This window comes from Perca flavescens, chromosome 3 (genome assembly GCF_004354835.1).
Source record: "Perca flavescens isolate YP-PL-M2 chromosome 3, PFLA_1.0, whole genome shotgun sequence".
Classification (NCBI taxonomy): Eukaryota; Metazoa; Chordata; class Actinopteri; order Perciformes; family Percidae; genus Perca; species Perca flavescens.
Window position 1 is genome coordinate 4,013,834 of NC_041333.1, and position 17,595 is coordinate 4,031,428.

Consider the following 17,595-nt stretch of genomic DNA (forward strand, 5'->3'; position numbering starts at 1 on the left):
ATTTATCATCCTCCTTGCCAGACACAACTTGTGGGGTCCCGCAGGTTTAAAATCTAGGTCCCATCTTCTTTTTCCTTGTATATATTCACACATAACATCCATAAAGTCATTTTTTTACCTGATATAACTTAGGGTTTCCTGATTGTTCTTCCCGCTTTATAGCATGTTGTCTCTCTTCTGTTTTGTTTTTTTACTAAAAAAGCTAATGTTATTATCCCTCCAATCTTCACAAATCCTATGAGGATTAAGGAAGTTTGATTTTAAAGGACAGACTTCACTTGTGACAGCGACGTTTGCTTTTACCTTGACCCACAACAGTGATTTATGTGTGGAATTTACACTGGATTGTAAAAGGTGAACTACATTATTTAATTGATCACTTTAAACAAAATGTTAAAAATATTGCCAGTGTTGTTTGTGGTTTAAGTAGTTTTTGTTAAAGTTAATGCCCATTTCAATGTGAAATAAAGGTCTTTCTAAAGCTACATTTGTTGTTTTTCTGAAGTAACTATAGGAACATACAGTATTGTAGTCATACAAGACATTTGTAATTGATTAAAAGTTTTTATTTGGGCTTTAATCAACATAAATGATTTCTTAAATGTTACCATACTTACATGAATGTTGACAAAGGATCAGCAAAATGTAGTTTGTGCTTTTCTGTGTGTCTTCATGTACTTGTCAATTTATGATTATTTAATCCCCATGAAAACACTTCACCAAAATCCTTTTAGATTAATTTATAGGAATATATTTGAAATACGCAGTCAAGTGTTTAGTAGGTAATTGAAAATGCACTAGGTGCTGTTTAATCTGTGTAGGGTTATTGTAAATTCATTATAACAAAAGTATGATCACAAATTGCAAAGAAAAAATAAACAACTTATTCAATGTAATAATTAAATCAATGTACCTTATATTTACTGCACTGACATTTTTAAAGTATGAAAACTAAAAACCATACAAGGACATGCAATGTCAATATCTAATTCTAACAGTTTAATCCTATACATAAAATATCTCAATTATATGCCTAATACATATTTCTAAAGTGCTAACTTTTAGGTTTGAATGGTGAACAGAACCCAAATGCAGACAGAATGCAGAGCCACAAGTGTGAATTAACAGGTTTTATTTAAAGTACTCAAGTATCGAGTCCAGGTTTCTGAGGGGGAAAAGGAAGTCCAAGTTTCCAGGATGGAGAACGGGTCCGGTGGTTTCTGGGAAGGAGAGGGTCCGTCAGAGGAAGATAGTAGGCCGGCTAGTGGTGGTGGCATGACTGCTCCGTTGGATGGCAGGAGTGAAGCGGTAGCAGGAGTCAGGTTCCAATGGCAGCTGAGGCACAAGAGAAAGGATAAGGACAGGCAAATGTTTGTAATAGACAAACATGTAGTTAAGGCATGGTAGATCACAATGAATTATATTAATATTTTATTAATATATTAAAACAGTTGAGGACATGCAGTATTAAGTAAACATATTCCTACATGTCAAATTTATCTTAGACAATGTGTATTGTACGCAACACTTTTTTAATGATATGTACATTTTGGTAATAAACAGCACTTGTAAATATAGATTGTAACATGTATGTGACTCATCTTAAAACAGACTAATGTGCTGACAGAAGGTTTTCAAATAGATTAGCAGACACAACTACAGTAAGTGGAAGAAATACATCAGCGTAACAGCATCAACAACAGTGGTTAATAACTACTGCAACAGCATGCTTGTACATTAACAGTCTGAAATAATGAATTTAGAATTTTTACTTTTTACTTACATAGTGACGGTCCAATATTGAACCTGGTGCTTTATACAATACATTTGGCTGCAGAACTGAAGATTTTTCAAGATAGAACACTAATGTAACTTACACAATATATATATATATATTTTTTCATGTGCGACATTTTATCGCAAAAACGCATATTCTGGCCCACTGCCCCGCCCAGAGACCTCCGTCTCGGAGTCTACGCGTTCCCCCCGCGGCTTTGTCCGAGGGTGAGGGTGACGGTGATGCTTTGTGGGTGCCGCCGCGGCGGGGATGATATTATGTGCCTGTCCTTCGGGCACCTCCAGGTAGCGTTGCCCAACTCTCGGGCAGGAACATATATTTCAGTATATTCAAGTAAAAGCAGTCTCTGCTTGTCCTGTGCGAATGCGCCACACAAAACTCAGATGTGAGGGGGTAATTTCTAAATCACACGCAGTCCCTAAATTATTTTAATCCCGTGCGAATATAGGGTTTAATATGACTTTGCACCATAGCATTAGCTAGATCAGGCTTTGATTTTAAGCTAACATTAGCTACCATTACATGAAATGGTAGTGTTAGCTTGCGGGTTAGGGAGGCATGCGCATCGATTAGCAATAACACCACATATGGTTAAAAATAGATTGCCGGCGAGACCATTGTGCATATCTACTGTATACGACTGTAACGTTAAATATATATTTGAATCCGTTTATAAGGTCTGCATAACGTTAGCCCGCTAGCTTGGTTAGCAAGGTGCAATCTAGCTAGCAAACTGATATTAATTGGGATGCTAACGTTGGGTAACAAAAAACAGTATTTAAAAAAAATTAACGTTACTTACCAGAAAAACTGAACTGCCGAGTCCTTTGAGTGTCTTGTCGTCCAACCAAACGCTGAACAAGACATTATTAGGCGACAAGTGTCACAGTCACTACGAAGAAAGCTGGTCAAACTCCAAAATGAAGTTGACGTGCCTTGGATAAGCTTTGCTAAACCTCTGTCATGATTGACAGGCCGCTAGCTGTCAATCACATCATAGCCACGCCCTAAAACACCCTCTGCTTTATCGCCGATTTTAAAATCAACAAGACCATAATTAAAAAAATTAACATCATTCTGTGTTGCAGAATACTTAAAACTAGCGATTGAGACCATAAACTCATTATGAAGAGGTTTACGGAGGTAATAAATCAAGTGAGAAGTGGGTCACTTTCTCATAGACTTCTACAGAAACCAACCTCCTTTTGCAACCGCACGTGTCGCCCCCTGCTGGAATTCAGATAGAATGCAGGTTTAAGGCACTTAAACCCTATGCTTAAACCTGCATTCTATCTGAATTCCGGATGCGCTGTCCACAAATAATATACAGTCTATGGTAGAAAAAGGGTAGGCCTACAGTCATGTTTCTTTCTTTTAGCCAAAATAACCTCTGCAATAAGCAGATATGCTATCAATGCTTTTCTCTCAGGATTTGAATGCGGCGCTCAACAATGACAAATCATCAGAGCATATTTTCACTACCTTTAGGAGCTTATTCTTGAACTCATCACCACCACCACTTGAAGCAGAAGACTGACAAAATGATCAACTCCATAAATGCGTACTGAAATCACAAAGCTGCAGAGACAGTCTATTTTCATGAAGTTAAAGTGTGTAGTTTTGACAAGCAGCAGATGACCATCAGTAGGCTCAATGTCAGCAATGAGTAAAACTGAGTGCAGCAGCAGTATAAAACACAAACAGGTGCTCAGCAGTTTAGATGCATTTATGATATGAAGAACATTAAAAGCAGACTGTCACATAAACCTATTGGCTTTGAGAGCAATATTTCTAATGCTTTGCTGAATACGAAAAGGTGTGGACAAAATGTGACTAACAGCCATATGAGTTCCCCATAAAGCCAATATTAAATCATGTGAATTGGCTCTTTGCATGACAACAGACATGTTTACTGCACACCTTTAAAGCTAATATAAAATACAATATTACCCGCTTCCAGCAGAAATCCTACAGCATAATGCAGGTGCACCTAACAGCCATTACCAGAAAGCACAGCAGCAGTGGCAGCAAAAACTGTCCTGTCCTGTTAGTAGTGTCCTGAGGAGTGTCCCGGCACAGTCAGACACTGTCCTGTGACTCCCAGACACTGTCCTGTGACTATCATTGGAGTGTATAGGACATGTGTCTGGGAGTCACAGGACAGTGTACAGGACAGTGTCTGACTGTCCTGGGACAGTCATGGGAGTCACAGGGCAGTGTCTGACTGTCCCGGGACGGTCAAGCAATCCACATCATAGCCTAGCAATGCAAAAGCTGCACATTAGCAGCCAGCAAACTTCATAGAACAACTTACAGTGCAGTTAGCCTGTTTACTAATATTGCAACGCAACAGATCTAAAAATATAACGTTACCGACACACAGAGTTCAGATGAGCACAAGCACTTACCTTGTTGAAGTGAAGCATCTGGCAGCAGGCCGCACTTCAGCTACTGGACAGAATTAAGTTTATCTTTGTGGCTCACAGACGTCATACAGTCGATGAACGGATTTAAAATCAGCAATAAGACTTCATTTTCCCAAAAGACTTCCTGAAGCAAAGTGTAATATCCTTATGACGCGACTGTCCTCAGGCGAGCTAACGTTAGCATGTTAGCATGTAAAACGCAACAGTAGCACAAACGGTGACGTTAGCAGGCTAGCAGCATTACAAGGGCTTCAGCAACAGCTTTTCTAAATACATCCATATATTTGCACAGGTTTTTTTCTATACTTCCATGAAAGTGACACAGCGAAAGTTTAAATAGCCCGCCATTTGCAAAAGGTGGACTAGCTAGATATCAGAGTCATGGGTGCTGCTGCTGCCACTGATGGCTGGAGGCTGGCTCAATAAATAGACCTTTACATGTCATACTGGAAAAGCACAGGTGTTCAAAACCATTATAGTCCAGTCATTTTAAGCCAAAATGGGGGTCAACCTAGAACAAATTGCAACAGAAGCAAACTCAACTGATTTTGTATCCCGAGTAAGGGGAAAAAAAGCTCAGAAGAATCCCATTAGGGGAAAGATTCGAAAAAGAGCCAAATATAGCCTATTTCATACGCCTATTCATTCTTTTTCCCACATGAATAGGGTAAAAATGTTAACCTTTAGATATCACCATGACAATTACTGAATTGATTACTTACATCAACACAAACAAAAAATGTATTACAAGTTTTTTTTTTTTTATTGTATGTTAACATGGGCATAATCTAATGTTAGTATTAATCTAATGTGGTATTTATTTGCATAAATACCACAACAGATCTAAACATTGGGTATAGCCAGGTGGAAATGTCTTGTTGAATCTTGTTGACATATAACAGTAAAATACTTCCATGTTAAGGTCTGAATGGAACCCATTTAGGCTACCCATGAGCATAAGCATGAGCATGCAGATGGCCTGTGACTAGAATGAAGATGAGATTCTCTAGTGATGCATTGTGTAGGTAATTTGATTGTTTGATCCAGCCACTTTTTTATTTTATCTACCTTTTTTCTTCTGCATTCACATTACCCTTGTCTCCTTTTTTTCCTTCAGACTCAACCCCCAGAAACAGTCCCAGGGACCCAGCCCCAAACCCCATCTCTGCAATAATAATTAATAAAGGCTGGTACTAGTACTTCTTCCTGCATCTATGCTCATGGGTAGCCTAAATGGGTTCCATTCAGACCTTAACATGAAGTATTTTACGGTTATATTATGATTAGATTATGCACCATTTTCCCGTGTTAACAAACAATTTCAAAAATCTTGTAATACATTTTTTGTTTGTCTTGATGTAAGTAATCAACTCAGTAACTGTCATGGTGATATCTAAAGGTTAACATTTTTTACCCTATTCACGTGAGAAAAAGGCGTATGAATAGGCTATATTTGGCTCTTTTTCGAAACTTTCCCCTAATGGGATTCTTCAGGGCTTTTCTTTTCCTTACTCCTTACTTTTGAGGATACAAAATCAGTTGAGTTTGCTTCTCTTGCAATTTGTTCTACCTTTTTTCATAAAATGACTGGACTATTATTAATGATGGCTGCATTCCACTTAGAAGAGGCCCTGGTATTGGGCATGCTGACTCACTGAAATAGCTTACTGGGACACTTGATGGAACTGAGCCATCGTTAAGGTTATCAATTTCAGCTGTGCTTTTCCTATTATGACAAGTCAAAATGTCTGCTGTGGAAAAGGTCCATAGGCTGCATTCATACACTGTAAATATTAGGCTGCTTTTAAACATTACTTGTTGTTGTTGGACAACTATCAATCAGCAATGAAATATAAAGATCAAACATTTAAGTCTAACCAAGAATTAAAACAAGATTTATTTTGTAAATTTCTGGTTTTCTTGGGATTGTATGCACATCAGTGCTCTTAAAATTAAAAAGGTCTGGCATTAATAACTGTGAATATCTTATTTGGGTAAAACAATCATTTTCCCTTTTTTGTCTTCCATTATAATGCCCATTACTTGCTTCACAGTAGGCCTACTGTAAAACAGGCCAGCGTTAGTCTAATCTGTAAATGATTCCAAGTCCTTCTATTGTAAGTATAAGTAAAATAAATACTGTAGTATTTCAATATCACTGTCACATAAGATATGGTAGCTTTAATTCAAATGAAAAAAACAACATTACGTGAACAAATACAATTGTATATCAATGGCCAGCAGCTGACACTTTGTACACAGATCAACATAACAGATGAGTTCAAACTATACAGTCTTTTATTTGTGCAAAATTAATTTAAAAAGCACAAATGAGTTCTCCATTGTCATATGCTAAATATATCAGTTCTGAGAAAATATTATGTTATTTAGAGGAGAATCAGCACAGATTTTTAATGTGCATTAAACATTAGACTCATTTCAACAGTCCTCATTAAAACTGATTGATACCTCTTCAAAAATAAAACAAGCTTTTTTTCTTTTGGTAATTGCCTTTAATAATACATCCAATCTGTTAATACCAACATTTTCTCCTTCTGTGACAGGTGTCAGGTGAAATGAAATATTGCAATGTAAAGGCAGCCTTTTAATGGAAGTAATATTTTCTGAGTCGGGAACAGTTGGCCTTGACTAAACAGGTTATGAAGCACCGTGTGCATTAATGGATGTGTTCAGTCAAATTATGGTCCACTTACTGAACTCAATGAATTCAGATCTTCAAGGCAGTCATGCATCCATTGAGGCTAATGGACATTATGTGCCTCTTGAGTTAATTATTTGAATGCAAATGTCCACTGGTTCAAACTGATCACTGTTTCAGGCTTAAAGACTTAAAAAAGAAACTTAAAAATGGAGAAAAGCCTAACAATTTTATGTTATTATCGCATTACAGTTAAAACATATTTTCAAAGACAATGTAATGACCAGAAGGCTGCAAAATCTCATGTAAGTAACCTCACAAACATTTATGTTTCTGGAGCTCTTTGACTTTTTTCACTAATGTTTTTAATTATTTTAGTGTGCCCTTTTTCTGTCTGAATAACAACATCTGGCTAAAATTGAATTTATTGGATCCACTTTTGTTTCTTGTCCTTGAGAATTATTGTTTTTGTTCTGTGACTTGATCTTAAAGTGCTCATATTATGCTTTTTTGGCTTTTTCCCTTTCCTTTATTGTGTTATATATTTTTTTTGTGCACGTTATAGGTTTACAAAGTGAAAAAGCCCAAAGTCCACCAGACTTACCATCTCCAACAGAAAACACTGTTCACAAACTGCTCCAAACAGCTCTGTTGTAGTCCAGCCTTTACTTCAGAGACAAACGCTCGTCACTTTGTAACACATATACGTATAATGCTCGCCTGCTAGCTGCTAGCGTGGCACGCCCTCATACTCTGCTTCTGACTGGCTAGTAGTCCTTACCTAGGTACTGTCAGGGCTCGCCCTCATACTCTGCTTCTGACTGGCTAGTAGTCCTTACCTAGGTACTGTCAGGGCTCGCCCTCATACTCTGCTTCTGACTGGCTAGTAGTCCTTACCTAGCTACTGCGCATGTACGACTCCCAACAAAGATGGAACAGAAGTGAGATGTCTCACTCTGTAGCTAAAACAGAGAGCTCACCACACAGGGTGAAAAGAGGAGCTGCAGTAATGTGCAGTACAACAAAATATATGGTGTTTTTTGAAAATTAAACCACGTAAACATATTCTGATATAACCTCTAAATACAATTATGAACCTGAAAATGAGCTTAATATGAGTACTTTAAAATGTTTTGGAGACACAAACTCAACTGTGAACCAAATGTAAATACAGTACATTCAGGCATTGTTTCAAAGCCTCTTTTATCTTTGCAACAAAACAGAAATTGTATGATCAAATACACTTTTGTTTCAAGGTTTAAGGTCTGAGTGGTAGTAAAACATATGCGTTGAGCCGAATCTCATCTAATCTCCCTTGTCCCTTTTTACTGTTTCAGGAGATGAACTGATTCTCTCAAATCAAACCTTTTTTGTTTGCAACATATTCAGGCAGCGTACTCTCTCACTCAACTTTTAGACCCAGTAGGATTGCATTTGTCAAGAGACTGAAGACAAGAGGGAAATAATATTCTCATAGTGCGCCATTCAAGTCAATAATGACCACAGCATGCACTGAATTAGCCATCAGGATATTCATTATATTTAATATTGAGAGGCCAGTGTAATTATTTTTCTCTAACCTTATTTGACAATTGTCTCCTTGTTTCTGTTAAAGAAGGCTTGACTTCCTCTCACTGAGGCCCAGCTATAATTCGGCCTCTTCACCCTCTTTCTTTGACGGCGTCCCCTGAGTCCCCGCCGCTTGATTTAAACCATTTGGCTTGTTATATTGTGAGGTCAGGTGTTAACAATCCACTTCTTCTGAAGGGGCTGACTGGTCTGAAATTCATAAATTAGTTTTGCAGAAAACCCCTGAGTGTGGCGTTACAGCCTCCTCGTGTCCTCAACCTACATCAGCAACCACACGACGTCGACCGTAGGAAACCACTTTGAATCAGACATTAGACACTCTGTTGCATTCACTGCCCATAGCCACCATACGTTTGGGAATCATTCAGAAAGAGGACACACCAGTGACCAAAATAAGAGTCTGAGTTGAGTCCGAGTCGTGCCTGAGTCGTGTCCGAGTTGTGTCCAAGTCCAGTCCAAGTTGAGTCCCCGAGTCCAGTCTAAGTCCAGTCCCCATTACCTGAGTTTGAGTCCTAGTCCAGTCACGCGTCCAGATAATAACGACTCGAGTCCTAGTCGAGTCACAAGTCCAGAGAATAGTGACTTGAGTCCGACTCGAGTTTGAGTCCAGGACTTGATTACTCCATCACTATCCGTTTTCATAAATTCCAAGTCCAAGTCATCAAGTCCAAGTCATCAGTGCACGAGTCCAAGCCGAGTCACTAGTCTAGAAAATAGAGACTCGAGTCAGACTGAAGTCCGAGTACAGGACTCCATCAATGGCACACACATAAGAGTCATGAGAGAGCTGATTTGACATTTCATATAGAGGTCTCAACTCAGATGGATTCATGTACGTGGTGGGCTCCATCAGCACATGCTTTGTGTTCTGCCTCGCACACGCACGCCGCTCCTGCCGCTCCCGCCTTCTCTAATGTCTCTCATTAAAGATCTCTTTCCTCTTGTCAGTCTCTTGTCCTTTCCCAGATCCCAGCTCCTCCATCCTTGAAATTGAAGGCTGGAGTGAATCTTATCACCTCTCATTAGCTTCATTCCCATTCTGGCTCCCTTTATTGCTCAGTGTTAACCTTCTCACTTGGTAGCATTCATGGAGAACTGGTGCCCTTCTGGAGGAATTATATGAATTGCAATATTTCAACACACTTATCCCTGACACATCATTTGAGCCCCAACAAAAAAAGAGGTTGCCTGTATAGTGCCTGAAACATGTTGCTATACCTAATTTAATTTATTTGAATTATCATGCATTTCCATTTTGTCTTACTGACACCTGTTACAATAGGAAGGTTGGAGCATGTTCATTTATATAGATCCAATTTAGAGGGAAAATGCATATTTTTAGGTGTTCATGGACTGTAAACCACAAAACTGTCTGAACCTTATTGCGTGATGAGGGATTAGGTAATATGCAGTTCCACAGACTCTGAAATCAGCAGCAATTTAAGACAGAGAAAATGTTTACTAATTATGGTGTTGGATGGATTTTTTTTTTTTATCCAATTCACAAACAGAAGAGCTGACTCCGCTCCTGTCTGACAGCTAGAGATGGGAGATGTCTGTTGTTTTGAAAAGCTGAAAATATCTTTCCTCAGTAGACTGCTGTGATGCAGTGTCCACACACACACACACACACACACACACACACACACACACACACACTCAGTCGCAAAAAAACAATTGTTCCCCGACCACAAATTCATCTTAATCTAAATGAAGTAGTGTGCATATAGAATCAGAGTTGCAATCCTCAGATACTGTGCTTGTATGAAAATTGGCTGCAAATATGAAATAAATATGAGAGACTGTGGTGTCCATTCTTCATCTATATTGATGTTTCATTGATCCATCCTCTTTGCCTAACCATTTGGCCATGACATCTAAAAAATATATATATATATATTTTTGTTTTTGCTACAACAACTGACGGTTCTCAATTATATTTTGAACTTTAACATTTTTACGCATAAATATCTGCTCACAAATGTCAGGGGTCTTACAGTACAGCTGTTAGTTATCTCATTCTTCAATCATTTGGAGTTGTTCTGTCTTCTTTGTATTTTCTCTGCTCATTTACTTGGCTAATATAGTTTCCTCGTAGGAAACATTGCACATGATTTAGCATTTCATTTCCACATCAAACTGTCAACTTCTCAGTGGCGAAGATATTTTGAAAAGCAGTTTGCTTATATGTGAATAGAGCCATTTTCTGTGAATAATACAGAAATGGCTTCTTTTTTTTTTGTTAATCAAACATTTCTCTTGCTGACTTTTACAAAAACAGAAATATGGAACAAAGGGTCGCAGCAACTTTTTCATGCCAAAAGTTCAACATTTTCTCAAACATCTATTGCATTTCTCCACAAACGTGTACAATTATAGTACTTTAGAAGAATAAGTTGTTTTTTTTGGTTTTTTTATTTGAATTCCTGTGGAGTTTGCCATTGGACTGATTGCATGCAGTCATACTGTATGTTGGAGCCACCGTAATTAGGACAAAGTGATCCAACTCAAAGCTTTGATTTGCAAAGAGATGATGCTAAGATACATGCACCACGTTGTTTTTCATCATGTTTAATTCTTTAATGAATGGCTGCAGCTTCTGTCCATTCATTTATGTTTCTTATTACAACATTTAGAGTTACAGTTTTAGTATTCACTGACTTCCCTGCTCTATCTTCTCCAGCTGTAATTCTTTTTGCCTTCGAGGTGTCTTATGGAGACTGAACAATCTGGGAAGTCATTCTCTCAGCTTGGATGCATTATAATTCTTTGATAAATAATTACAGGTATTGAAAGACTAATTGTATTTTTTCATTACACACGATATCGGTGTAGCATGCTTGTATACTCACATCAATTTAGTTGAATGAGAAGCTTTTTGTGCCGGCTTCAATTAAGAGTCACACTGGCAGTCGAAACTGGCATTTCAATTTTGTTTTGCATCTGTCATAGTCTTTTTCAACTGAAATCACATTCTGCAGTGGGAAGTACGGTTCAGTACCACAGGGAGGGAATGCTCAAAGCTTCATCATCATCATCTGAATTATTCTGAATGAATACATTACAGCCACCCAGGGTTGTAAGTGTCTTGGGAAAAGGAAACGCAGAAAAGGAAAATTCTGTTGGGGTGAAATTCGGGTGAACTGGGTGGGAGGAATGGAGACACGCTTTGCACAGAAATCTTGTAATTATTAATATTTGCATAATGTTTTCCTGAAAAAAAAAAAACAATAATTCTGCCATTTTCCGTTTGATTCTGTCTCTGTATCAAGATACTTTCCTAAAGCCAAATGGCGTGTTATCTGTACGCATTTTGAGCTATCCATGTGTATGTCTACGCTGTATACAGCGTAGACATACACACCACATGTATGTAAACAGAAACATGTTGGCGTTATTTTGTCACTTATTGGGAGCAGTAGGCTAGTTGTGAATAAAACAAAGTCCCAATAAGTCGGCGCGTTCCTTTAAAGGTGTCTACACACCAACCAGACGGCCGACTCTCGGCAGAAAAGCCAGTCGAAATGATCGGTCTCCCCGTGTTGGTCTAAAAAGTGCCACAGAACACACCAAAAAGACAAGACGAGACGAGACGTAATACATCTCTATAACAGCAGGCCGCGCTAATCTGTATTGTTGCCCAAGAAATGAAAACCGGCAGCTTACACACACACACACACACACACACACACACCAGATATTTCGTCAGATGTCCCTCACCTTGCAAAACTCCCTTTGTTTCAGGAAACGACAAACTTCTAGCTAACAAGCTACATGCTGAAAATGGCAAGTTTTGAAGAACATTTTCTGCATCTGGAGTAGTAGTAGTAGTATGTCGATATCGATATATGAGGCTAGATATTGTCTAAAATTTTGAATATCATAATATCGCAATGTAACTCAAGTGTTGTCTTTTCCTGGTTATAAAGGCTACATTACAGTAAAGTGATGTCATTTTCTAAACTCACCAGACGGTTCTAGCTGTTCCATATTTGCCTTAACCGCAGGGCTTGACATTAACTTTTTGAGGCACTTGTCCTTCAGACAAGTACATTTACGTTTCACTTGTCCATGCATAAAAGTCACTTGTCTGGGTAAAGATTCATCATTTTATAAAAAAAATTGTGTTTTGCTAATGCAGAATTTGAACAAACCATTGAAAGCATCCAAACACTATCAACATTAATACAATTCTGTTGAAACAGTAGAAACAAACGTGCCCCAACAATAGATTTCCCCTTCAACAAGAAAAAAGGATCTCCAGACTCCATAATACAAAGTAATATGTTGCACGCCGGTGTGCAGAAGTTAATATATTGAGATTCTAATTCAAGTCATTACTTTCAGATTCCTAGTCAATATTCTAAGTTACTTAGTCAATATATTGAGATACTAAGTCGATACTTTGAGATATTGAGTCAATATATTGAGATTGTAAGTCAATATTTTAAATGTTCCTATTGGTTTAAGATTCTTTGTCAATATTCTGAGTTACTAAGTCAATATATTGAGATACTAAGTCAATATTTTGAGTTAAATCAATATAATGAGATATTAAGTCAATATATTGAGATACTAAGTCAATATTTTGAGATAAGTCAATATATTTAGATACTAAGTCAATATTTTGAGATAAATCAATATATTGAGATACTGAACAATATAGTGAGATATTAAGTCAATATTGAGTTACTAAGCCAATATATTGAGATTCTAAGTCAATATTTGACATTTTCTCATTACTTTGAGATTCTTAGTTTATATTCTGAGATACTAAATCAATATTTTGACCAGAGGTAGTGGTGACTTGAACTTCTACTATATCTAAAATAATTTTGTAGACATAACAATGGAATTTGCCACTAAATGTTGGTGTTAACTTTTTTTATACAATTTCACAAATTTCTACCCGGCAGAGGCCGATTTACCGAAAGGATCCTTTTAAAAAGGTGTAGCTCCTTGGTTTTCGCCATATCGCCTAGCTCTTGTCCGGAGCTTAGCACCGCCCAAGACGATTGTGATTGGTTTAAAGAAATGAAAACAACCCAGAGGGTTTGTTCTCCTATCGAGGAATGAATGTATGTGTGGTGTAGCCAGACCTTACTCCACAGCGCTGTGGAGATAGAGCTGTCAATGCCAGACTGTGTTGCTGCTAAAGCAGGATGCGACAAGATTAAATGAACTGTACTGTTTAAACAGGCCACGGGAAATAAAGGTTCTGTCTGTGATCTCTGGTGGGAAAACAAATATTGCTTTTCTATTGCAATTTCACATGTAGAATATATGTTGTCCATTACAGCTGAGAAAATTGTTTAACTGAATCAAACAGATTGCCTGTTGTAGGTAATATAGGCTAAATTGTGCTGCTCATTTTGTCACTTTGCTCACAGATAAAATCAATCAACCTCTTCCTTCAGCTTATCAAGTCAATATCCTTCAGATAAAATCTGATATTTTTGTCCGCTGTTGTGATTGGGTCCTGTGTCTTTCCACACGGCCCTGTAAATATTTGTTATTTAGCTGTGAATCACAGAGACAACATTTATTGGCATAACCTTCTGGGGGGGAACAGTAACACACTTGTTTCATCTATTACCAACAGATGGCTCTTTAGAATGACACTCCCTTTGTGCCCTTTAGCTGGGAGACAGTTTTATTTTGTGACAAGGACAACACTTTCAAGCGCCACACTATTTCTGTAGTCCGCGTGCATATTTATCAGCCTTCTCCGAGAGGGATTTAATCTAAACTATAGCAAGGTTATCCTACTCGAGTCCATGGAATTAGTTCTGCCACTTCGGTGAAGTAGTTTGTGGTAAAACTTATAGAGGCCAGAGACAATGGGATCAAAGCGTCGAATTGTAGAAAGATAGAAAGACATGCAGATTAAAAGGAAAGAAGTTGCCACACACACACACACACACACACACACACACACACACACATTCAGCGTGTATCTGGGCAGCCTTATCCAGTTCTGTGACAACAGGCCTTGACATTAAACAAACTTTGTCTAAATTAAACTTTGCCCAAATCAATGTAATCTTGCTTCATGACGTCTGTCTCAGTTCATGTACTATACCAAAGTACTACTTTTACTGAATAACATGCTACTGAAGTCAATGCAGTTTGTTCATATTACGTTTTAGTTTTCCCATCGAACATGAAGCACACAAGAAATGTTTCCATAAAGCACATTCATTCATTTATTTATGTTCAAGTATACTGTAAAAGGAGTTTACATTTAACTGTGAGGCTGTAGTTTTGTGGAAAGCCACGTATTTTTTTTTTCAACTGACCTTGAATAAATCATTAATTTGATTAGGAATTGAAATTATTCTTTCTGGAGGCTTAACAGTAGATGGGATGAAAAAATGTCCCGAGGGGAGCACCAGATGAACAGCTAATCCAAAGGGTGCATCCCCCCCCCCCAGGAGAGTGCAGTTGCAGCCAGTTGAACTGTAATCTGTCCAGTGCATAGTGAGGAGTCTTGTGTCTGTGGGTGAAGTTGACATTTTGGCTGGAAGGTGGAAAGACTCACAATGAGATGTCTGCAATGAGAAGGGACCGTCCTCTCAGTAGAGAATAAATGTGGCCAGCAACATTCACAATAAATAAATACATAATTTAAGTTTTTTTTTTACCCCGACAGCAGCACTGGAAAAGGGACTGGGGAACCATCAAACGTTTTTGCATTTACCAGGAATGTTTGTACCTAAATTCATGCAAAAGCGGCCAGTAGTTTTTGTCAGGGGTGGAAAGTATCTTAAGTACTCAAGTATTGTACTTAAGCACAAGTTTGAGGTACTTGTACAGTACTTGAGTATTTCTATTTTCTGCTACTTATTACTTCTACTCCACTACATTTCAGAGGCAAATATTGCACTTTTTACTCCACTGCATTTATTTGACAACTTTAGTTATCAGTTACTTAGATTAATACTACAAAGTATAATCAACAAATACATTATTATACATATTATTATTATAGGTTAAGATAAAATTCGTAGCTACCCAACAGTATAGAAAGTAATTAATATTCACCCTACCTGTATCAGGTGCAATATTAAAGTAATGGAGCCTACATATATGAATGCAACAATAATCTAAACCCAGTAATATACATTATACTGAAAAGGGCCATTCCACATAATGAGTAGCTAACTTTAATTGTTGATACTTCAAGTAGGCTATATTCTGATGCTAATACTTTTGAAGGCTACTTTTAGGTCATATTTTGAATGCTGGGCTTTTACTGGTGACATTATTTCTACACTGTGCTATTGCTACTTTTACTCAAGTAAAAGATCTGAGTAGTAGTTCTTCCACCACTGGTTGTGGTCGCTATCCTTCACACTGACTGTATTTTTACAGTCTATGATCACATGTTAGTTCGACCTGACTCAACTACTGTTGCTAAAATAAAGGCCATATAGGGGTGGGTCAGCAAAATCCTTCGAAATAATCAGTTATCACAATGAATATTCAGACAAACTGCACTGATAATATGGTCGGTATTTGTTGAGATATCTCGGCAAAAGTGACAATCCTTCAAGGCCAACATTGAGCACCAGAGACATGGACATTTTCCATGCCCTTGCATCTGTATTAGCCTACAAAGCTGCACATCTACATACACATCCGAGTCATCTTCCTCTGACGCGCCTGATACTGTCATCTTAAAGTTGCACTGTATCACGCTGTATCCCAGCACGGCCTGGCTCGCTTATCTCTGACCCGCTGGGAAAACAGAGCGTGCTGGGATGGGACGGGCTTGGCAGAAAAAGCAGTCTGATTCGCTGTTTTTCTCCGGATGCTAAACAAGTCGCACACATGAGCCTGACATTGCTCTTTTCTGTTCATCTGGCAGTTAGAAGTCCTAGTCGGTGCTCGATTGGTTTGGTCTGCAGAAACCATGGCAGACCGAGAGGATACTGTTGCAATTCCTGAGTTCAGATGCCTTCTCCAAATGGACCCTAACCTCAAAACCTACGAGAGGGACTTCAAGAGGAGGTAAAAACACGGCTTAAACGACGCTTTTGTGCACGGCTTGTCGCCAAAAACGAGTCCCCGATGAAGCGAGCGGAAGCCGCGTTCACGCTGGCGTTCTTGTCTTGAAATAAAAACACGGATAAAACCGATAAAAAGCGATGTTTGCAACACAGCAGACCAGTTGCCCTCTGTGTTCAGGTTCGACATGGGACATGTGTGGGCAGAGGTCGCACAGATAGAGCGGCGTTTCTCTCTCAACTTCCCGTGTTTGACAGTTCATGAGTCGGCATGTGTGTTTTTGCAGTCAGGTGGTGACGTCCACGTTGAGTAGTCGGGTGAGGGGGGGTATTGTTTTGGGGTGAAATGCTGTCAAATCCTCTCCTCAGTCGCACTTGGTGTGTTTTAAAGCGGTTTTTAAGCCAAGGACCCCTTAACTGAAAGAGAGACGGAGCCAACCCTAGTACATTGTATAAAATTAAATTAGCCTACATATTAAACTGGGCCTACAATAAGGCAGCCTAAAGCCGTTATACATAGCTTTTTTTTTCATAATACTAAGCTGTTATAATACTCATTGTTGGCATGATTTCATAAATCATGTTTTAGGTGTACTGCAGTTTAGTGTCCCAAATTCCCCATACAAACTTATTAATTATGAACCTGCTAAACCAGCTCTGCCACCCTAATCCTAACCCTAACCTGTCTCAAATAAGACCCTCATCATTTGGGACACTCAGTTTTTGGAAAATAATTTGAGACAAAACTGCACGTACACCCATGTTTTATTGTTAAACATACATGTGGCACAGTGAATCCTTAGGATGAACTGTATCTGTGAATGGCTATCTTTTGGCATTTTAGGCCTATCTTAGTGACTACCTTACTACCAGTAACCCTATCATCAGTGTAACTCTGCAGTAGCTCTGATGACCCCCTGTTGAAGATCTCTTTTTTTTTTTTTTTTTTTTTTTTTAAAGCATGGCTGTGGTCCAGCAGCATCACAACAGCCTTTGCTTTCTGCAGGCCCACTGGTCCTCATAATAATGAGTTTTCCTTCCCATTGTGTCTGGTTGTTATCGAGGCATCGGTTATCCTAAAATGTGTTTTTAAAATTGGATTGAAATCCAGAG

General features: G+C 38.4%; 1 protein-coding gene and 1 long non-coding RNA gene across 3 annotated transcripts in view; one reads left to right on the forward strand and one right to left on the reverse strand.

The window, feature by feature from the left end:
* Window positions 1-1,115: 1,115 nt before the first annotated feature.
* LOC114553179 (uncharacterized) lies at window positions 1,116-2,787 on the reverse strand. The gene is made up of 2 exons (XR_003692265.1): window positions 2,601-2,787; window positions 1,116-1,335 (listed from the first exon to the last, which is right to left on the reverse strand). It is a non-coding gene; the product is annotated as an uncharacterized LOC114553179 (long non-coding RNA).
* A 13,367-nt stretch (window positions 2,788-16,154) lies between these two features.
* The window catches only part of gbe1b (glucan (1,4-alpha-), branching enzyme 1b), a 144,215-nt gene continuing 142,774 nt past the window's right edge, over window positions 16,155-17,595 (forward strand). Inside the window, exon 1 of one of the 2 annotated variants that reach the window (XM_028573736.1) lies at window positions 16,155-16,486. In XM_028573736.1, coding sequence (XP_028429537.1) covers window positions 16,389-16,486 — 98 coding nt within the window. In that variant the 5' untranslated portion in view covers window positions 16,155-16,388. The remainder of the gene's footprint in view (window positions 16,487-17,595) is intronic. The other variant, XM_028573737.1, reaches the window with a different exon arrangement.